Here is a 23,314-nt window from a genome sequence, read left to right as displayed (position 1 = left end):
AATTAAGGGCCAGGCCTGTTAAGGTCTTGTATAAGCAGTATTTAAAATTTTCTGCTTTAGCCAGGGATCATGGTGAATGACTAAAGGTTTTCAGTGGTAGGATAAGATTTATATCTTAGTTAGAAAATAGAGTGCAGAGTGATAAAAGCCTAGGCAAGCATAGTAGTTGGAGACTGTTATAGTAATGTAGCCTTGATATGTATACAGCCAGAAGAAGACAGTGATGGTGGATGTGGAAAGAAGTGATGGATTTGAGGAGTATTTAGGAATTAGTAACAGGGAGAAGAGTGAATCCAGAATGTACCCTAGGTTTTTTGGTTTGGACATTTGGTAGATAGCAGTGTTATTTATGGAGATAGCACAAGAGGAGAAAGGATTTGGGTAATGATGAGTTCTTTTGGAACTCATTTTGAGTTTGAGAAGCCTGTGAAACATACAAGAGGAAATGTAGCAATTGTATATATGAATCTGAAACTTAGGAAATGGCTGGGTGAGCTCATGGATGGTAAATGGAGTTGTATGATTGGATAAGATTGCCCAAAGAGACAATATGCCTTAGAGAAAGCCCTGAAAAAGCTAATATTTAAAGGATGGGCAGAGGATATTTATACTAATGTAGAATATTTTGTGTTTCATTTTAGAATGATGCTGAAACACTACAGAAGTGTCTTATTTTATGCTATGAATTGTTGAAGCAGATGTCCACTTCAACAGGTATAGGTGCAACCATGAATGGCATCATTGAATCGTTGGTAAGTTGGTGGCCTTTGAAGCTTTATTTTAGCCCACTCCTTCCTTAGTTTGTAAGTAACATGTTCCTTGGGGTTCAAAAGAATAAAAAGATAATCATCTTTAGCATCTGATAAGTATAAATGGTAAAATAAAAAAATTATATAGTGGGTACTTCATATTGTGAAGATTAAATTAAGGTAATGTATATAAAAGACCTCGTATATAAGTTATACGTATCCCTTTAACAAGTTTGAAAAGTTATACTAGGAGGAGATGTAAAATATTTTCATTCTTTGAATAGTAACAGGAAATACTGAAACATATTAGGTATATTTAAGTCCTGGAGTCTTGCTATATAGAAAGACTCTGAGACTTACTTTATGAGCCCTGTGAAAGGAATTTGGGGTTTTTTTCCTATATATTTAAAGACGTTTTACTAAAGTAACTCTTCATAGAGATTTTATTAACTATAGGGACACAAATACTGCAAGACTCTAGTAAAACAACATTGTCTGATAGCAGTATAATGCAGACCGCATGTAACTTAACATTTTCTAGTAGCCACATTTAAAAATTAAAAGTAAATAGGTGAAATATAATTTTAGTATACTTAACCGAATATACCCCAAATATTTTAATGGCATCATTTGCTCAATATTAAACTGTCGAGACATTTTACATTCTGTTCTTCATACTAAATCTTAATAGCACATCTCAGTGTGGACTAGCACATTCCAAGCATTCAGTAGCCACATGTGGTTTATGGCAACAGTATTCCATAGTAGGGTATTCTTACCAATGCTACTTATTCAAAGCAAATTTTGATTGTATCTAGGCTCTTCCAGGATCCTCCCTCAATTGTTTTTACTTGGGATTAATGAAAAACAGCCCATGGATGTAATCTAAAATCTAGTTCCCTGGGGTGCCTGGGTGGCTCATTCAGTTGAGCGTCCGACTTCAGCTCAGGTCATGATCTCGTGGTTCGTGGGTACGGCCCCACATCCGGATTGCCCCGTCAGTACGCCCACTTCGGATCCTCTGTCCCCCCTCTCTACCCCTCCCCCACTCAGGCTCTCTCAAAAATAAATTAGAAAAAACCCACAAAACCACAAAGAAATTTAAAATCTAGTTCCCTGAATTGTCATGAGTTTCTAAATGCAGTAAAGATGCCAGTTCTTGTTTACGACAATGTAGAACTTCTGATTAAAAGTAGCTTTTACTAAACCATTAAAATTTAGTTTCATTCTTAGTGGAGCAAATGTCTTTAGTGAAAAGTAGTAGTTTTAAAGTTCTACTTGCATACTTTATGTCTGGTCCTATTGCAAGAAGATGGTAAAGTATGGTATAATTACATAATTGGAGTAGTAAATATGAAGACTATACATGTAGGGAGAAGATACACAAATTTGAGTGAAGGAAGAACACAAAATTGAATAGTCATAATGATTTTAAGTGTACAAAAACAATTTATGTCTAAAGATTGAAGGAAGGGGTGCCTGGGTGGCTCAGTTGGTTAAGTGTCTGACTTTGACTCAGGTCGTGATCTCACAGTTCGTGAGTTCGAGCCCCGCATCAGCTGAGGCTGTCAGCTCAGAGCCTGGAGACTGCTTTGGATTCTGTGTCTCCATCTCTTCTCTGCCCTTCCCCTACTCACTCTGTCTCAACTCTCTCTCAACAATAAACATTAAAAAATAAAGGTTGAAGGAAACTAGAGGGATGTAAATGAGTAAGATATTTAGATAGAGGAGTTATATTTTAGTGAAATTACCATTTTTAAAATAAAAATCGAGGTGCCTGGGTAGTTCAGTCAGTTGAGTGTCTGACTCTTGATTTCAGCTCAGGTCACAATCCCAGGGTTGTGGGATTGAGCCCTGTGTCGAGCTCTGCACTGAACGTGGAGCCTGCTTAAGATTCTCTCTCTTTCCCTCTGCCTTTCTTCCCACTGCTCATGCAGGTGTTCTCTCTCAAAAAAAAAAAAAATTAAAATTAGAATCATAAAGTTATTAGTTGAGCAACTATTTATTGAACATCTATATACTAAATGCCAATGATAGAGTGTACACGGTATACAAAACATATATAGACTGCCCTTGTGGATATTCTGGTCCAGTGATTGGGACATCAATCAAATAAATAAGTGGAAGGTTTTGACATTGATAATTGCTATGAAGAAGAGCTGTATGGTCCTATGTGAACTTAAAATATGGGATTTGTTCCATTCAGGGAAGGTGACCATAATCTGATATTTGAGTAGACCTTCACTATGTGAAAAGGGGAGGGAAGAATGTTCTAGATTTCTTCTCTCCAATATGGTTGCAGCCAGACACATGTGGCTGTTAAAAACCTGTGGCTAGGAGCTCCTGGGTGGCTCAGTTGGTTAAGTATCTGACCTCAGCTCAGGTTGTGATCTCACAGTTGGTAAGTTCAAGCCCTGCATCTGGCTTTCTGCTGTCAGTGCAGAGCTCACTTCATATCCTCTGTCCCTCTCTTTCTCTGCCCCTCCCCCGCTTGCATGTACCTCTTTCTTCTGCTCTCTCTCAAAAATAAACATTAAAAACAAACTTGTGGGTATTAACAACTAGTCCAAACTGAGATGTGCTGTTTCAAAACACATTTGGTTTTGAAAACTTAGCACAAACAACACAACGTAGATTATCTGAAAATTTTTTCAAGTTTATTTATTTTGAGAGAGAGTGTGTGTGCACGCAAGTGAAGTAGGGCAGAGAAAGAGAGGGACAGAATCCTAAACAGGTGCCACACCGTCATCATGGAGCCCGATGTGGAGCTTGAACTCATGAACTGTGAGATTATGACCTGAGCCAAAATTAAAAGAGTTGGGCACTTAATCGACTGAGCCACCCTGGCACTCCCTCAATTTTTAAATTTTGATTACATGTTGTAATGTTAATATTTTGGTTATATTGAGAATAATAAAATGTATTAAAATTAGTTTCACATGTTTCTTTTTAATGTGCCTACTAGAAAATTTAAAATGACATATGACTTACATTATATTTCTGTTGAGTAGCACTGCATGGAAGGCATCAAAATCAGACCATCGTTAAGTAAAGAGTAAGGGGTAGCATGGTATAAGATGACACTAAGAAATACCACATAATGAGACAAATGTCGTGTAAAGGAGTTTTATCTTTGTCTTATGAGCATTGGGAAGCTATTGAGTCACTTTTAGCAGGTGGAGGGGGACGTGTCTCATGATCAGACTGTATTTCACTCTGGCTATATTCTCTGTTTTAGCAATTTAATATTTACCTTTTTTTTAATCTGAAAATTGATGTCGACAGTATGGATAAGAAGTAGATCTAGGAAATCATATAGAAATTACCTCTTTGACCATGTTTTTAATAATGCTGTTATAAATTTCTTATCCTGGTCAAAACTCTTTTAATTTCTAATTCATTTTAGATTCTTCCTGGAATAGTAAGTGTTCATCCTATAGTAAGAAATCTGGCTATTTTATGCTTGGGCTGCTGTGGACTACAGAATCAGGATTTTGCAAGTAAACACTTCGTATTATTATTGCAGGTAGGATTTATCTTGTGACAAAATCTTGACTGTATTTTCCTGAAATAGATACTCAGAATCTGTGGTAATAATGTGAGTACTCTACATTTATTCTGTTCCAGGGCTTATTGATGACAGTGACTATTATGGATGACTTTTAGGGACTCTGATTTTTTTTCTTTTTTAATGTTTGCTTATTTTTGAGAGAGAGAGAGAGAAAGAGAGACAGCATGAGTGTGGGGAGGGGCAGAGAGAGAGGGAGACAAAGAATCTGAAGCAGGCTCCAGGCCCTGAGCTGTCAGCACAGAGCCTGATGTGGGGCTTGAACCTACAAACCATGGGATCAGGACCTGAACCAAAGTCAGATGCTTAACTGAGCCACCCAGGCACTCCTAGGGACTCTGATTTTTATCTTTTGATTTCTTTCTTAATAAAGTTGAGAAAAGATGAAATGTCAATTATTTATTTATTTAAAAAAAATTTTTTTTTTAACGTTTATTTATTTTTGAGACAGAGAGAGACAGAGCATGAACGGGGGAGGGTCAGAGAGAGGGAGACACAGAATCTGAAACAGGCTCCAGGCTCTGAGCTGTCAGCACAGAGCCCGATGCGGGGCTCAAACTCACGGACCGTGAGATCATGACCTGAGCCGAAGTCGACCGCTTAACCGACTGAGCCACCCAGGCGCCCCGAAATGTCAATTATTTAAAGTATTTTTAAATTATATATAACAAAAATATATATAAAATATATATAACAAAAATTATAGCAAATATTTGTTGAGTATGATATGCTCAGCATTATTTTATGCTTAGGAAAAAATAAGATAGGTAATGAAAAAAACAAGATAAAAGTTGCTGTCCTAATGGAGCTTACATTTTAGAAGAGGAGACACGCAGTGAAAAATAGCATGTCAAATTGAAAAAAAAAAGAGAGTAAGGAATGGAAATAGGCAGAAGGATCTGTTTGGTCAAGAAAGACCTGACTAATAAATTGAAATTTGGACCAGTCCCAGGAAAGTTGGAGAATAAGCCATGTACATATCTGGGTAAGTTGTTTCTGATAAGAGGGAAGAACAGGGGAAGGGCCCCTGAAGTAGGACTTTGTTTCACATGGTCAAGGAACAAGGGGAACTATGGCTGGGGCAGATTGAGCAAAGAGGAGAAGGGTAGGAGAAAGGATTTGCAGGTAATAGGATGTACATGTCTTCTGGGGACTTGCAGACTTCGCAGTGAATGAAATGGTAAAGAATGGGAGGATTCTGCATACAGGATTATTATGATCTGACTGGGTATAATGTTGATGTAGACTAGGGGTTGGCATACCTTTTCTATAAAGGGCTAGAGAGTAAATATATTTTACTCTGCAGGCCACATGGTGTGTCTCAAGTACTATTCTGTGATGCAGGTGTGCAAACAGCCATGGCAATATATAAATGAGTTTGTGTGGCTGTAGTTTAAAAAATTTATTTACGGACACTAAAATTTGAATTTCATACAATTTTCACATGCAACGAGGTAATTTTTTTTTAATCATTTAAAGATGTGCAACTCTTCTTTATTTGAAGGCTGTGCAAAAACAGGCAGCAGACTGGGTTTGGCCCCTCACCCATAGTTTGCAGGTCTCTAGTATTTAGGGGTACAAGTATGGAAGCGGAGATGCTCATAGGAGGGTATTGCAATAATCCTGGAAAGAGATGATGATGACTTGGACCAATGTTCAAGTGGTTACTGGGGTCTTGAGAAGTGTTGGTAATCTACATTTGAAGATGGTATCTATAGAATTTGCTGATGAATCTGATGTGGATGTGAAAGAAAGAAATTGAAGATAACTAAAAATTTTAGTTAAAATAATTGGGAAAGATAGACTTGCCCTTTCCTGTATGGGGAAAACAGGAACAAATTTTATGGTGGATGAGATAAGGAGTTCAGTTTTGGGTGTGATAAGTTTGAAGTTTGAGTTGCAAGTGGATATATTGAATAGGCAGTTGTATGTGAGTCAGAGATAGGAGGGACATGCGAGTTGGAGAGAGGGATCTAAGTCTTTATAATAGTATCCAGTGCTTAGAGACTGGATGTTACCTGAGGGATGAATGTAGAATGAGTAGCAGTCTTGCCGTTGTAGTTCCCTAGGGCTTAGGTAACATTTAAAGGAAGGGGAGATAAAGAGGAACCAGTAAAGACCAAGGTGAAGTGGACAGTAAGGGGAGAATGTGATGTCCTAGAAGGCAAGTGAAGATGTTATTTTCCAAGGGCTAGCATCACCTAACTGTCTATTGCTGGTGACAGGTTGATAAGGATTTATAAGTGCCCATTTGGGGCAAATAAGGAAATATTTGGTGACTTTCATGAGCGTAGCTTATATGGAGGTTAAAGTTTCATAGGAGTGGGCTGAAGAGAGAATTATGAGAGGGGAATTGGAGATAGCCAGTGTAGACTACTCTTTCAAGGTTTTGTTTTTGTTAGGACTAATAGAAATGGGGAGGTAGCAAGAGAAGGATATGGGATAAAAAGAAGAGGTGGGTTTGTTTGTTTTTTTTTTAAGTTTATTTATTTTGAGAGAGAGAGCATGCACGTGAGCATGGGAGGTACAGAGAGAAGAGGGAGAGAGAATCCTAAGCAGGCCCTGCTCTGTCAACACAGAGCCTGATGCAGGGCTGGATCCTACAAACTGTGAGATCGTGACCTGATTTGAAACCAAGAGTTGGACGTTTAACCAACAGAGCCACCTTGGCGCCCCAAAATATTTTTGGTTTCAATTTTTTTTTAAGGTCGAGAAAATTACAGTATGTTTGTAATATTAAGGACAATGGCCTAGTGAGAGGAAAAAATTGATAATATAGGGAAGAGAAGGCAGTTGCTAGAGTGCTATTGGGTAGACAAGAAGGGGTGGCATCGAGTGTACCAGTGGAGTATGACTCCCTTGGACATCTGTCTTTAACGTTTGGGCCTGGCTTAACTTCAAAAATACACCTCCCTCCATTTCCCATATAAAAAGACGATGTGATTAATGTAGCATCTGGTGTTGCCAAATGGTATAAAAAATTGCGAGGAATTTTAGTGCAGATTGCTTGCCAACAGGTTAAATGGGAATACTTTGTGTGCTCAATTTGAAAATAACATGTGACAACACAGATCGTCATTTTCATGAAAAGATTATTTTAAAAGACTGAACTCCACCAATAATAGAATATTCCCTCAGCAAGAAACCCTTATCTTGGAGCATCCTTTAATGTTGCAATCACATTACCAGGAAAAAGAAAGTATACAATTAAAGAGAACTTGGGGAAGTCATGTGTTCTGGAAATGGTCAAATTGTTTGTGGCTTGTATCAAAGGAAGAAAATTAAAATTGTACTTACGTCAAAAGACAGTCATAAGAAATTTCAGAGTTTTGTTCTAGTTTCCTTTTTTGGAACATTTGGCATCTGATCAATTTATTTAATGCAGTGATGAAATTACTGTTGCTATTTTGTTTATATTTATCATCCTATGCTACTGTTGTCACAGGAACATTTCTGTTATTGTTAGGTCCTTTTGGAAACTTGAAATGTCAGTATTTAAAATGATGTGAAGTTCCTTTCTCAAAGAAACTGAAAGAAAAATATTGGTACTTTGTTCAGATGAATCATTTTTAGTGCTTGGCCATATATCTGGTTTTGCTCCAACATGCAGAGTGAATCTCCATGTATAGTGAGACATTCTTTTTACATCAGCAGGTATTGGCATCAGTGGTTCTGCTAGTAATTCTCAAGAAAGTCTTGTTTACTATTGTGAAATTTTATGGCTTTATAGGTACCCAGGGAATAAAATCCTGTATTTTCAAAGAGATTTTACTAAGAAATTAGTGTACAATAAACTCTCTACTTTCCTGTCTTCCTAGAAGATGGATCTTGTACTAGATTGACCCGTGGTCATTACTTTTTTTTTTTTTTTTAACGTGGAAGAAAAATCTTATTAGAATGTTTGATAGTGAATGATTCATTTATGTCTAGTTAAGTGTATTTTTTTTTTTTTTGTTCTAAAAATGGGATAAAACATTAAGATATTCTGTATACCATTAAGAATGCTGCTGAAAAATTATAAGTTGTAGTCAGGCTGGAAGTCTGATAGAGAAGATTGAAGGTAGACAGTTATATAAAATTTCTAGTATTGCAGCAAAGGAAATACCATAGAACTTTCCCAGAAAATAATTAAGTTCAGTTAACCTTGAAAGATGAAATGTGGATTTTGATCCTTTTAATTTTTGCTGGCATAATATCAGTAATAAGTGCTGTGGTCATTTTAGTCCAAAGAAATGCAGTATGAATGTAATGCTTAAGAGTGGCCTGGACCATTCTGAAGTTATTTAATACTACCTCATCTTCCACTTGACAGAGAGAGCTTGTTACTGTTTGTATTTATATATGTAATTTTCTGTAGTAGAAAGGAATTGTCAAAATGAGGCAGGTGTGAAAGATAAATGATGTTTTTTATGAAGACCATTCCACAATTTTACTCTCTTCCAAATCAAGCCAGTCAACAGAATAGCAGCCTTGTCATGGAATTAAAGTTTTAATGAAGTAAAGTTTGCCTTTTTTTTTTTTTTTTAAAAGTATAAACAGCTGTGATCTCTAAACTTTTTTCAAGGACTAGCTATTAATATTTGCCTTAAAAATAGGTATAATTTTTTGTAAATTAAAAATGTGAATGATAAAAGTTTCAAATGCAGTAAAATTATATGTATGATTTTGCCTATATTTTTTTATTTTTATTTTTTTATGTTTGTGTATTTTTGAGACAATGCAAGAGACAGAGTGCAATCAGTGGAGGGGCAGACAGAGGGAGACACAGAATCTGAAGCAGGCTCCAGGCTCTGAGCTGTCAGTCCAGAGCCTGATGCGGGGCTTGAACCTCACAAACTGTGAGATTATGACCTGAGCCAAAGTCGTACGCTTAACCAACTGAGCCACTCAGGCGCCCCTGTTGTTTTGTATGTTTTTCTGGGGTGGGGTTTTAAACTCTTTATCAGGTCCTTAAAGTGGGTTATGATCAAAAGTAGTTAACCACTGAATAAATTCAATTGTTTATATTTATAAAATTATTCTTAGGGCTATTGTTAGAAGATTTTAGATTAAGGGAAAATAGCTGTGTTTTGGGAGTAAGAAATCAGTTCTTTTTTAAATCAGGTTTTAGTAATAAAAATTGATTGAAGACATATATATACACTTGTTAGGTGGGAGAGGGAGATTATTTCATTTTAAAGTCTTTCTTAGATAAATATTCAGTATTGAGAGCTATTGCTAGCCAGTAAGGGACTGAGAAGGGCAAGGAAAACAAAGTTACTGCTGAAAGAGTATCATGTTTAGAATTTGTAGAGAACAGTCAAGAAAACTATATTTGGCTTTGGCAAATATGTTGGTCTTACCATAATAGATACAGTCTTGAAATTTCTTTCAAAGTTTTGAGCTGTTTTTCTCAGTTCACTAACTTGACCAACATGCAGGTAATTTTCATTCATTCTAAAGAAAGGCTAAGCCATGTAGCCAAATAATTTATCAGTGTCCACAACTTAAGGGCAGTAAGGAATATAATAAATCTCTTCGTAATAGAAATATTCGGTTCTTTTTCATGGCTTTGAAATTTGGTATATAGGAAATCAGTGTTCTTAACTTAGGACAGACTCCTACAAACCACTGGGTTTTATAAGGTTCACCTCCTTTTATAAAGGAGTCCAGTTCATTGAGAACTGAATTCACTTTTAATGAATTCTGAATTTATTGAGCTAATAAGAGAAAATTTTATCTTTAGTGAAGCTTGATAACCTAGAATAGTACTAAGAGTACTGATGTTTTTAATGAATGCTTTTCATTGGTTGGAATGTAACGTTTTTGTCTTAATAGGTGGCCCAAAACAATTTCAATGTAATTAAACTCTTTTTCTAGATCTTAGAAGAAAATCATAGTGAATATAATATATTCATTCTTTTAAAAAAAATTTTTTTTTTTAAGTTTAATTTTGAGAGCCAGAGAGAGCAGGTGGGGGAAGGGGGGAGAGAGAATCCCAAGCAGGCTCTGCACTGTCAGCATGGAGCCTGATGTGGGGCTTGAACTCAGGAACCATGAGCTTGTGACCTGAGCTGAAACCAGGAGTTGGATGCTTAACCGACCGAGCCATCCAGGTGCCCCATTCATTTTCAAATAAAAGGAACAATAATACAGCCTGACTCTAGTTCTAGGAAGTTTGTACTGAAGGTGAACTTTTTCTGGATGAAATAGAAGTCTAAATGTTATGGTACCGGGTGCCGGGTAGCCCAGTCAGTTAAGCATCTGACTCTTGATTTCGGCTCAGGTCACGATCCCAGGGTTGTTGGGTTCCATACTAAGTGTGGAGCTTGCTTAAGATTGTCTCTCTGCCTCTGCCCTTATTCCCAACTTACACGCACGCTCTCTCTCTCTCTCGAATAATTTTATTTATTTATTTATTTATGTGAAAAATGTTATGGTAGAAATAAAAATATTAACTTTAAAATGGAAATTTTAATTTTTGAAAAATGGTATTTCATGTGGACTTGACTGTTGAAATTAGACTAAGAAAATAAGGTGCATGTTAATTTTATGCAGTATAAACAGACTGAAAACTTTACCAAATTTACTTTTTTTGGTGGGGGATATTTTAATTTAGGTTTTGCAAATTGATGATGTGACAATAAAAATAAGTGCTTTAAAGGCAATCTTTGACCAACTGATGACATTTGGGATTGAACCTTTTAAAACTAAAAAAATCAAAGCCCTTCAAAGTGAACATGCAGAAATAAACACTGATGGAGACCAAGAGGTAAAAGAAGCTGAAGAAGAGACTGCTACAGCCAAGAATGTTCTGAAACTCCTTTCTGATTTCTTAGATAGTGAGGTAAGAAATGATCATAGCCCTGTTATTATGAAATTTCTTTTTATTGTGTATATATTTATACTCTTTATTTCTTTTAGGCTGAAGCTTAAATTTGGCCGTTTAAAACTTTTGCCTTTTAAATGTAATCAAGTCCCACTTCCAATACTGATAGACCTCGTTTCTCACCCTCAGATTGATTGCAAGTGCAGAGTTTAAAAAAAAAATTTTTTTTTAATGTTTATTTTTGAGAGAGAGAGAGAGAGACAGAATGCAAGCTGGGGAGGGGCAGAGAGAGAGGGAGGCACAGAATCTGAACCAGGCTCCAGGCTCTGAGCTGTCAGCACAGAACCCAACGCAGGACTCCAACTCACGAACCATGTGACATCATGACCTGAGCCAAAGTCAGATGCTTAACCGACTGAGCTACCCAGGCGCCCTTGCAGAGTTTTGAAGTATAAACAAAAATGACTATTAGAGGGGGTTCTGGGTTTTTTTTTCCCATCTTTTCCCCTGTCTTTGTGTTTTATGACTTAAAGTTTTTCCCCCAAGAGTCTTAAGAAATAATTTAAAATAATTTTATGTTGGGTCAGTGGAAGGTCTGAGACAGAGTATGGGATTAGACCCTTTTCCTTAAGGTACCCTTGAACTACATTTTTATAGCATATATAAATAAACTTTTTAATATTTTTTTATTGAGGTGAAATTGATATTTCAACTGATACAACAATTTTAAAGTGGACAATGGTGTTTAGTACATCCACAAGGTAATACAACTGCCACCTCTGTCCAATTTTTAAAAACATTTTCATTATCCTGAAAGGAAACTGGATCCATTGAGCAATTGCTCCCTATTTCCCCTCCTGCCAGTTCCTGACAGTCACCAATATGCATTTTGTTTCCATGGATTTAACTATTCTAGATGTTTCATATAAATGGAATTAATTATATAGTATATGACTGTGTCTACTTTCTTTCATTTAGCTTATTTTCAAGGCTCCTCCATGTTGTAGTTTGTATTGGTACTTTATTCCTTCTTATGGTAGAACAATCTATCATTTTATGTATGTACCACAATTTGTTTAGCCACTCATCCATTGAAAGATATTTGGGCTGTTTCCACGTTTTGGCTATTGCGTATAGTGCTATTGTGAACATGCACGGATATGTATTTTCTGTTTTTGGGGTATATATCTAGGAGGGGTTTACTAGGTCATATTGGTGATTTTTTTTTTTTTTAATTTTTTTTTTCAACGTTTTTTATTTATTTTTGAGACAGAGAGAGACAGAGCATGAACGGGGGAGGGGCAGAGAGAGAGGGAGACACAGAATCGGAAACAGGCTCCAGGCTCCGAGCCATCAGCCCAGAGCCTGACGCGGGGCTCGAACTCACGGACCGCGAGATCGTGACCTGGCTGAAGTCGGACGCTTAACTGACTGCGCCACCCAGGCGCCCTGATTCTTTTTTTTTTAATGATTTACTCCCAATCTAGTTAATTGACATTCCAACAATTCACATATTTATCTACTTATTCAGAATGTGAGAACATTTCTACTCTCCTAGTAGCAAAATTCATTTATACAATACAGCGTTATCAACTGTAGTCACCATGTTTTACATTAGGTCTTCAGAATTTTTTAATTTTAATTCTAATTTTTTAAGAACTTACAACTGAAAGTTTGTATGCTTTTACCAATGTCTCTGTATCTCCTCCCAACCCTGCCACCAGTCCTGGCAACTACTTTTCTACTCTATTTCTATGAGTCTGACTTTTTTTTTTTTTTTTTAAGATTCTACATATAAAGTGATACCATACAGTAGTTATCTTTGTCTGGCTATTTCACTTAGCACAGCATCCTGAAGGACTCTCCATGTTGCAGATGGCAGGATTTCCTTCTTTTTTACCTCCAAATATATTCTGTTGTATATGCATCTGTACCACACCTTCATCCATTCACCCATTGATGGACACTTAGGTTGTTTCCATATCTTGGCTATTGTAAATAATGCTACAATGAACATGGGAGTGCAGATCTCTCTTTGAGATTCTGTTTGCACTTCCTTTGGATATATGTACCAAGAAGTGGAATTGCTCGACCATATGATAGTTCTATTTTTAATTTTTTTGAGGAAACTTCATATTGTTTTCTGTAGTGGCTGCACCAGTTTATATTCCCACCAGCAGGGCACAAAGCATCCCTTTTCTCTACATCCTCACCAGCACTTAGCTTCTTTTTGTTGATTCAAACAGTGTGAAGTGATATTGCATTGTAGTTTTGGTTTGCATTTCCCCAAAGATTAGTGATGTTAAGCACTTTTTCATCTTCCTGTTGGCTATTTCTGTGTTGTTTTTGGAAAAATGTCATTTCAGTTCCTCTGCACATTTTTTTTTAAGTTTTTATTTAAATTCCAGTTAGTTAACATACAATAATATTAGTTTTAGGTGTACAATATAGTTATTCAACACTTCCATACAACAACCAGTGCTCATCACAACAAGTGTCCTCCTTAATCCCCATCACTTATTTAACCTTTCCTCTCACCTACCTCCCCTCTGGTGACCATCAGTTTGTTCTGAATAGTTAGAGTCTGTTTCTGGCTTTACCTTTCCCTCCACCCCGCCCCCCCCCCCCCCCCCCCCCCCCCCCCCCCCCCCCGCCTTATTTGTTTTGTTTCTTATAGTCCACATATGAGTGTCTTTAACTTATTTCGCTTAGCATAATACTGTCTAGATCCATCCATGTTGTTACAAATGGCAAGATTTTATTTTTTATGGCTGAATAAAAATATATATACCCACCTCTTCTTTATCCATTCATCAGTCAATGGACACTTGGACTGTTTCTGTAATTGGTATTGTTGATAATGTTGCTGTAAACATCGGGTTGCATGTATCTCTTTGAATTAGTATTTTTGTATTTCTTGGATAAATACCTAGTAGTGCACTTGCTGGATTGCAGGGTAATTCTATTTTTAACTTTTTAAGGAACCTCCAGACTGTTTTCCAGAGTGGCTACAGCAGTTTGCATTCCCACCAACAGTGTAAGAGGGTTCCCCTTTCTCCACATCCTTGCCAACACCTGTTGTTTCTTGTGTTGTTGATTTTAGCCATTCTGTCAGGTGTGAGGTGCTTTCAGGTGTGAGGTGCTTTCTCATTGTAGTTTTGATTTGTATTTTAATTGGATTCTTTGGTTGTTTTTTGCTATTGAGTTATAGGAGTTCCTATATATTTTGAATATTAATCCCTTATCAAATACATAGTTTGCAAATATTTTCTTGCATTTTGAGGTTGCCTTTTCATTTTGTTAATGGTTTCCGCTGCTTTGTAGAGCTTTCCAGTTTGATGTAGTCCAGCTTGTTTATTTTGCTTATGTTGTCTTTGCTTTTGTTGTCAAATCCAAAAAATCACCAAGATTTATGTCAGGGAGCTTACCTCTTATGTTTTCTTCTAGGAGTTTTATGGTTTCATGTGATAATTTCTTTAACTTTTTTGAGGACCTGCCAAACTATTTCACAGCAGCCAAACCATTTTACATTTTTATCAACATCGTTAAATGATTTCAGTTTTTCCACATTCATATCAACACTTACTATTTTCCAGTAAAGTTTTTTTTTTTTTTTTAACCATTTTAGTAGATTAAAAAGATACCTCAAATGGTTTTGAATCGCATTTCCCTAATGATTAATGAGTATCTTTATGTGCTTGTTACCTATTTGTATGTCTTGTTTGGAAAAATGTCTTCAAATCCTTTTCCCAGTTTTAAGTTGGGTTGTGCTTTTTGAGTTTCTTCATATATTCTGAGTAGTAGATCCTTATCAAATATATGATATGCAAATATTTTCTCCATATACATTATCTTTTCACTTTCTTAATAATGTCCTTAGATATAGAAAACATTTTTAATTTTGATAGACTAATTTATGTATTTTTTCCTTTTATTGCTTATGTGTTTTTTGATGTCATATCTAAGAATATATTGCTAAATCCAAGTCATGGAGATTTGTTTCTGTATTTTCTTCTAAGAGTTTTACTTTTTTAGCTTTTTATATTTAGGCCTTTGATGCATTTTCAAATAATATTTCCACATGGTTTTAGGTAGAAGTCCAGTTTCATTGTTTTGCTTGTGGACATGCAGTTTGTGTTAGTTGAAGAGACTCTTCTTTTCCCACTGAATTGTTTTGGCACCTTTGTGGAGAATCAGCTGACCTAGGTGTGTGAGTTTATTTCTGGACTCTCAATTATATTCCATTCCCTGTGTGTGTCCTTTGCCAGTACCATACTGTTTTAATTGGTTTAACTTCATAATAAGTTTTGAAATTGGGGAGTTGAGTCCTCCAACTTTGTTCATTATGTTCAGTATTGTTTGGCTATTTCGGATCCTTTGCAGTTCTTTATGAATTTGAGGATTAGTTTTTCCATTTCTGCAAAAAAGTCCACTAGAATTTTGATAGGGCTTGCATTGAATATGTAGATTGCACTGGATAGTAATGCTATCTTAATAATGTTAAAATCTTACAGTCCATAAACTTGGATGTCTTTCCATTTATTTAGGTCATCTTTAATTTCTTTCAGAAATTTGATTACTTTCAGAGTGGTTTGTAGTTTTCAAGGTATAACTCTTTAATTTTCTTGGTTAAATTTATTCTTATGTATTTGCATGCTATTGTAAATGGTATTGTTTTCTTAATTTGCTTTTTGGATGGCTCATTGATTTTGTATAGAAACTCAATTGGGTTTTTTATGTGTTTATTTGATTTGGTTTTCAACTTTACTCCATTTACGTATTAAACTCCTGTAGTTTTTTTGTGTGTGAATTTGGGATTTTCTCTGTATAGGAGGATCATGTCATCTGTGAAGAGACATTGTTTCAGTTCTTCCCTTTCCAGTTCATATGTCTTTTATTTCTCTTCCTTTCTTTCCTTTCTTTCCTTTCTTTCTTTCTTTCTTTCTTTCTTTCTTTCTTTCTTTCTTTCTTTTCTTTTCTTTTCTTTTCTTTTCTTTTCTTTTCTTTTCTTTTCTTTTCTTTTCTTTCTTTTCTTTCTTTTCTTTCTTTTCTTTCTTTTCTTTCCTTTTCCCGTTTTCCTTTTTTCCTTTCTGTTGCAGGGAGTATGGCTGGAGTCGCAAATGATGAGTCTGCAAACAAAGTGCAGTTAAGTGAACATCCATCCACATACTCAAGTCGGAATGAGGCCCCTCCAGAATGAAGCTTCTTTTTATTAGGATAATTGCTAAAGACTATGTGCATAAAGTCAGCTAAGCAAGTGTGTTAATCAATCTAAAGGTTTAGCTTTTCAAGGTTGAATTACGAGTTAATTGGTTTCTATAACACTAGGAAGGGTCAGGTGTGAAGGAGGATCCAGCCCTGGACAATGTTAATGGCTCTAGGCATTCATTACAAGCCTAGCTGAGGCTTTGTAAACTTGTCCTAAGGCCTTGCACCTTCTTCAGCCCTTCTCTTTTGAAGTGTTTTCCTTTGATTCTTCTCTCCTGCATCTCGCACTTCTTTCTTTGCCTGATTGTTCTAACTGAAACCTCCAGTACACTGTGGAGCAGCAGGGGTTAAAACAAGCATCTTTTGGGGTTTCTGGGTGGCTCAGTCAGTTGAGCATCTGACTTTTGATTTCGGCTCAGGTCATGATCCCAGTGTAATGGGACTGAGCCTCATGTTGGACTCCTTGCTGAGTGTGCAGCATGCTTAAGATTCTCTCTTTCTCTCCCTCTACCTCCTTCACCTACTCCCTCTCTCTGAAAGCAAAACAAAAATGAAAACAAGCATCTTTGTTTTGTCTCTGATGTTAGGGGAACTTCTTCAGTCTTTATTGAGTATGATGTGGATTCATCATAAATGATCTTTATCATTTTGAGAGTTTCTTTCTACTCTTTTTTTTTCTTTGTTTTGTTTTTATCATGAAAGCATGTTTCTACATCGGTTGAGATGCTCATGTGGGTTTTTGTTCCTTTATTGATATATATATTACATTGCTTGATTTTCTTCTGTTGAATGACCCTTGTATTCTTGGGAAAAATCCCACTTGGTTACGGTGTATAATCTTTTATTTTATTTTATTTTATTTTTTTTAATTTTTTTTTAATGTTTATTTATTTTTGAGTCAGAGACAGAGCATGAACGGGGGAGGGTCAGAGAGAGAGGGAGACACAGAATCCGAAGCAGGCTCCAGGCTCTGAGCTGTCAGCACAGAGCCCGACGCGGGGCTCGAACTCACAGACCGCGAGATCATGACCTGAGCCGAAGTCGGACGCTTAACCGACTGAGCCACCCAGGCGCCCCGGTGTATAATCTTTTTAATATGTTGTTTGTTTGGTAGCATTTTGTTGAATGTTTTTGTGTCTGTATTCATAAGGGAAATTGGACTGTAGCTGTCTTGCATTGTCTTTGCCAGGCTTTGGTGTTAGGGTAATACTGACTTCATTTATTGAGTTGGGAATTGTTTGCTCCTCTTGTATTTATTGGAAGACTGTGAGAAGATTGGTGTTAATTCTTCTTTAACTGCTTGGTGGGGATTTACCTGTAAAGACATCTAGTGTTGGACTTTTCTCTTGGGGAGGTTTCTATGAATTATTTACTCTGGGTATTATTAGAGGGCTATTTGGATCTTGTTTTTTACTGAGTAAATTTTAGGAAATTGTCCATTTCATCTAAGTTTTTTAATATTTTGGTGGTCAGCGCATAGTATTTTCTTATAATTCTTTTTATTAGTATAAGGTCAGCTGTAACGTTCCTGCTTTTATTTCTGATTTCAGTGGTTTGCATCTTCTTTTTTTTTTTTTTTTTAAGTTTTTTATTTTGAGAGAGAGTGCGCGTGCACGTGCTTTCGTGTGCGAGTGGGTGAGGGGCAGAGAGAGGGGGAGAAAGAGAATCCCAAACAGATTCTGTCTTCACAGAGCCTGACACCAGACTCTAACCTGTGATCCGTGAGATCATGACCTGAGCCAAAATCAAAAGTTAGACGCTTAACTGACTCAGCCACCCAGGTGGCTCCTTTCTTTCTTTCTTTCTTTTTTTTTTTTTTTAGTGTAAGCATTTACTGCTATAAATGGCCCTGTGTGTGCACTGCTTTTGTTGCACTTCGTAAGCTTTAGTTTTTTGTATTTTCATTTTAGTTCATCTCTAAGTATTTTCTAAATTCCCTTTTGATGTCTTCTTTGATCATTGGTGTGTGAAAAGAGTGTATTGTTGGCACGTTTGTGAATTTTCCAGTTTCCTTCTGTTACTGCTTTCTAGGTGTATTCTGTTGTGGTTTGAGAAGAAATTTCAATGTTTTCATTCTTTTAAATTTATTTAGAGTTGTTTTGGCCTAACATGATGTCTGTCCATGAGGATAGTCCATGTGCACTTGAGAAGAAAATACATTCCGCTATAGTAAGGTGGAGTGAATACGTGTGTGGTAGGTCTGGTTGATCTGTAGTGTTGTTTGAGCCCTCTGTTTCCCTGTTGATCTGTCCGGGTGTTCTGTCCATTACAGAAAGCTCTTTAATTATTACTGTTGAGCTATTCCTTTCTGCATTTCTGTCAGTGCTTGCTTATGTATTTGGAGGCTCTGTTATTTGTTATGTCTATACTTCTAATTCTCTTTTTTTTTTTTTCCTCTTTTTTGATGAATTAACCTTTTTAATATCAGAATTTATTACCCTTTGTTAAAAGTTTTTGACTAAATACATTTTGATTGCAAAATGGCAGTTGTCAGTCCTTGTCAGTAATTTAAGTGTAAGTAAATTAAATTCACCAATCAAAAGGCTGATGTTGGCTTTTTAAATTTTGAGTTAATACTCAAGTGACATACTGATTTCCTGTTGGGAAATATCCAGTGCTGTGGGCTTGGTGACATTGCATTGGTAGGAAAACTATTGAACAATATTCAATAGTGTGACAATGAAGGAATTAATCTTTTTTTTTTTTTTTTTTTTTTTAAATAGTACTGGCACCTTAATCTCTTTCTGGATAAACTTGATTCTGTGATTTTGACTTTATTTTTGTCATCAACACTAAAAAAAATTCTGGATTTACTTCATTATCCTCTGGTCCATAATAAGAATCTTTTAACATTTAAAAGTCTTTTAAAGACATAAAGTTCTGTCCCATTTCAAAATTCTGACATTGAACTTCAGATGGATTACAGTTGCTATGAGGAAGCTATGTCATAGTTTAACATTTTATTTATTTATTTTTCAGGGAGAGAGAGCGTGAGTGAGGGAGAGGGGCAGAGAGAGAGAATCCCAAGCAGTGTCGGTGTGGTCAGTGCAGAGCCCGATGCAGGGCTTGATCTCACGAACCATGAGATCAACCTGAGCCGAAACTAGGAGTTGGATCTTTAACCAACTGAGCTACCCAGGCAACCCCGTAGTTTAACATTTTAAAAAGATGGGGAGCATGCATGCAGCCTTTGGAGTTGTAGACTTGTAGATTTGTGTTCTGGTTGCATATGTGTAAATCTTCAATAAGGTGTTTATGGTCTCTGGTCTTTTTCCTCATCTGTAAAGTGGGGATAATGATATCTATTCAGTGGATGGTTCTTTAAATAAGTCAACAAATACTTGAGGGTTAGTAATGTGCTAGTCACTGTATGTTCTGGAGAGTACGGTGCTGTGTGGAACAAAGTCTCTGCCCTTTCAGGTTGTGAGCCCTAAATGAGTTAGTGTGTGGAAAGCACATGCTAGTGCCTTAGCACTTATTAATCTTATTGACCTCTAAATCTTACTTTTGAGTTTTTTTTGAAATAGTTCTTATATTTGCTCGTTCCATTTTTTTCTTTTTAATTCTCCCTAGTTTAGATTTGTTTTACATTCGTAGATTATAATCTAAAGATGATTTTCCTGAAACCTCATTTAAATCTTATTTCTCCATCGTTTCAAAAACCTTCATTGGTTCCATATCCTTCCTCAGGGCGGTTGAGTTTTTCCACCTGAGTTTTAAGATCTCTGTAATGTGTTCACTGAGCAGCCTTACTGTTCATCAGTGATAATAAATAATAACTGATATTTGTTGAGGATTTACTATGTGGCTAGTACTTATGAAGAGTTTTATTTGTAGTATTTCTTTGTCCTTGTAACTGTAATTTTATTATCCTCTTTTTATATGAAAAAAGTGGAGTGCAAAGTTCGTATGCACAGGATCATGCCTCTGGGAAGTGTCAAAGGCTCGACTTTCATTCAGTCTCAATAATTAGTATTTTTTGTTATCCCTCTTTTATGCCTGTACCTCCATTTGAATATCTCTATATCTTTTCCATTTCCTTGTCTTAAGAGTGTTTTGGTTACTCTTTCTAGAAATGTCTTTTTCTACCAGTACAGCTTCTGTTCACATTTCCCCTTCATTCCGACACAGTGCCACTCCTACCTCTGAGCTTCCATTTACAGGCCACCTTCCTCTGATGGCAGGGATCATTAGTGAGTGTTTTCTAGATACTACATCATGATAAGCATGTAATACATAACGTTTTGACTTTTGGTTTCACAGTGTTTAAAAGACCTTTTGGTTCTTCCAAAGAATTTTAAGGGAATTGAAGTTTTCTTAGCTAGACTAATAATTTGTCGCATAGCCTTGACCTAAAAGGAAGATACAAAATCTTTTTCTGTGTCTTTAACAAATACATAGTATGAGTGATTTTTTGATAATTCATAGAAAAATATTGTAGGACAGGCTACATTATGTAAGGCTTAAAAAGGAGATACAAATAAAAATATTTCTTTTAATAAAAGTCATTTTTATTAGGTGTCTGAACTCAGAACAGGAGCTGCAGAAGGATTAGCCAAGCTGATGTTCTCAGGGCTTTTGGTCAGCAGCAGGATTCTTTCTCGCCTTATCTTGTTATGGTACAATCCTGTGACTGAAGAGGATGTTCGACTTCGACATTGCCTGGGCGTGTTCTTCCCCATGTTTGCTTATGCGAGCAGGTATTTAGTTAAACGGATAAATCAGAATCTGACTTGAAGTTAAATTCAGGCTCCCCATGAGTCATATCTGTAATATAATTTTGTTTTTCTTCAGTGGTTAGTGATGAAAATGAGGATAACTTACTTAGATTTTATTTACCTCAATTATTTGTTTCCTAGATGAAAATATACTGTATCTTAATGGGGTGAATTTTATACATTTTTTTTTTTTGAGGATCACATGCCTTTTCTTTGCCAACATACTTCCGAATTATTTTTCAATAGGACTAATCAAGAATGTTTTGAAGAAGCCTTTCTTCCAACTTTGCAAACACTGGCCAGTGCCCCTGCATCTTCTCCCTTAGCTGAAATAGATATCACTAATGTTGCTGAGTTACTTGTAGATTTGACAAGACCAAGTGGATTAAATCCTCAGGCCAAAAATTCACAAGATTATCAGGTGGGTGAAAGTTGGCCTATGGATGGTAAGGATGATAACTATCATGCAGGTCACTGTTGTTTTGGTAAAATAATCTTTTCTTTTATGTTCTTTGAAATAGAAGCCACATTTTGATCTTGAGATTTCTTTTTTCTATTTTTTTTTTTTTTTTTTTTTTTTTTTTTTTTAGCATTTATTTATTTTTTAGAGGCAGAGAATGAGCAGGGGAGGGGCAAAGAAGGAAACACAGAATCTGAAGCAGGCTCCAGGCTCTGAGCTCTCAGCACAGAACCTGATGTGGGGCTTGAACCCACGAACCATGAGATCATGACTCGAGCTGAAGGCAGATGCTTAACCAGCTGAGCTGCCCAGGTGCCTCTAAAGATTTCTGGTCTATATGGTGGCACATAACACAAAGGAAGAAAAAGACCTTTTGCTGGGGTGCCCTGGGTGGTTCAGTGGGTTAATAAGCGTCCAACTCTTGGTTTCAGCTCAGGTCATGATCTCCTGTTTCATGAGTTTGAGCTCTACATCAGGCTCCACACTGACAGTGAGGAGCCTGCTTGGGATTCTCTCCCTCTCTTTTCGCCCTCCCCCATTCATTCTCTCTGTCTCTCTCAAAATGAATAAATAAACTTATAAAAAAAAACTGAAGAAAAAAAGACCTTTCGGGAATAGTCGTACTCCTATAAAGATAGAAGTAATAAGTGCTAATATTTTGCTCCTGAAAAGAATTTGCCAAAATTTCATCTCTCTCACTACCCCCTCCTGACTACTATAGTGCTGGCTTTTAAACATTCTGAAAATGTCCTGTTTATCTAGGACTCAGATCGAGTCTTCAAACATTATCTTATCTGTTTCTGAGACAAGGAAGAATTCAAAGAATGAAGGTCACCTCAAGCTTATTTAAATTTTTATTTTCATTTATTATTTTTTTTTTTTTAGAGAGAGTATGAATGGGGGAGAGGGGCAGAAGGAGAGAGAATCCCAAGCCTGATGTGGGCCATGATGCCATGACCCTGGAATCATGACCCTAGCTGAAATCAAGAGTCAGATGCTCAACTGAGCCACGCAGGCTCCCTTATTTTTGTTTTTAATTCAGAGAAGATAATTGAACTGCAAACTGTCCCATAGTTTAAACTTAAGCTGGGTTTTTAATCCTTTAATATTATTTTTAAAATTTTTGTTTTATTTATTTTGAGACTATGATAGAGTGTGAGCAGAGGAGGGGGAGAGAGAGAGAGAGAGAAAGAGAGAGAATCCCAAGCAGGCTCGATGCCATCAGTGCAGAGCCCGATGTGGGGCTCCATCTCACAAACTGTGAGATCATGACCTGAGCTGAAACCAAGAGTCAGATGCTTAACTGACTGAACCACCCAGGTGTCCCACTCCTTGAATAAGTCATTTAATCAAACTTGTCATCATGTTGAAAATTAACGTGTTATTAATGATTTCAGATGCCAACTAATTAAGTTGAAAGTATTGCTTTTTTATTTTAATTGATATTTAGTGTTTGCATACCGCTTTCAAGTCATTATGTTACAAGTGATTGGAAAGAAGATTACAATGAATGTTAAGGCAAAATATAATCAGGGTGGTGATAGAACTCTAAGTCCTTTACGACTTTAGAAGGCAGGGTTCATGTTTTCAACGTTTTGTTTTTTTTTGTTTTTTTTTTTTTGGGACAGAGAAAGACAGAGCATGAATGGGGGAGGGGCAGAGAGAGAGAGGGAGACACAGAATCGGAAACAGGCTCCAGGCTCCGAGCCATCAGCCCAGAGCCTGACGCGGGGCTCGAACTCACAGACCGCGAGATCGTGACCTGGCTGAAGTCGGACGCTTAACCGACTGCGCCACCCAGGC

The 23,314-nt window shown here is 36.6% G+C and overlaps 1 protein-coding gene across 2 annotated transcripts in view; it reads left to right on the top strand.

The window, feature by feature from the left end:
* NCAPG (non-SMC condensin I complex subunit G) overlaps window positions 1–23,314 on the top strand; it is a 46,820-nt gene that overhangs the window by 17,319 nt on the left and 6,187 nt on the right. The window contains exons 12-16 of one of the 2 annotated variants that reach the window (XM_042984875.1): window positions 642–752; window positions 4,156–4,170; window positions 10,916–11,143; window positions 20,852–21,033; window positions 21,298–21,472. In XM_042984875.1, coding sequence (XP_042840809.1) covers window positions 642–752; window positions 4,156–4,170; window positions 10,916–11,143; window positions 20,852–21,033; window positions 21,298–21,472 — 711 coding nt within the window. Of the gene's footprint in view, window positions 1–641; window positions 753–4,155; window positions 4,276–10,915; window positions 11,144–20,851; window positions 21,034–21,297; window positions 21,473–23,314 lie in introns of both variants that reach the window. The other variant, XM_007093746.3, reaches the window with a different exon arrangement.

This window comes from Panthera tigris, chromosome B1 (genome assembly GCF_018350195.1).
Source record: "Panthera tigris isolate Pti1 chromosome B1, P.tigris_Pti1_mat1.1, whole genome shotgun sequence".
In the NCBI taxonomy this organism is placed as follows: Eukaryota; Metazoa; Chordata; class Mammalia; order Carnivora; family Felidae; genus Panthera; species Panthera tigris.
Note: the sequence above shows the minus strand (reverse complement) of the source record. Positions and strands in the feature narration are given on the sequence as shown.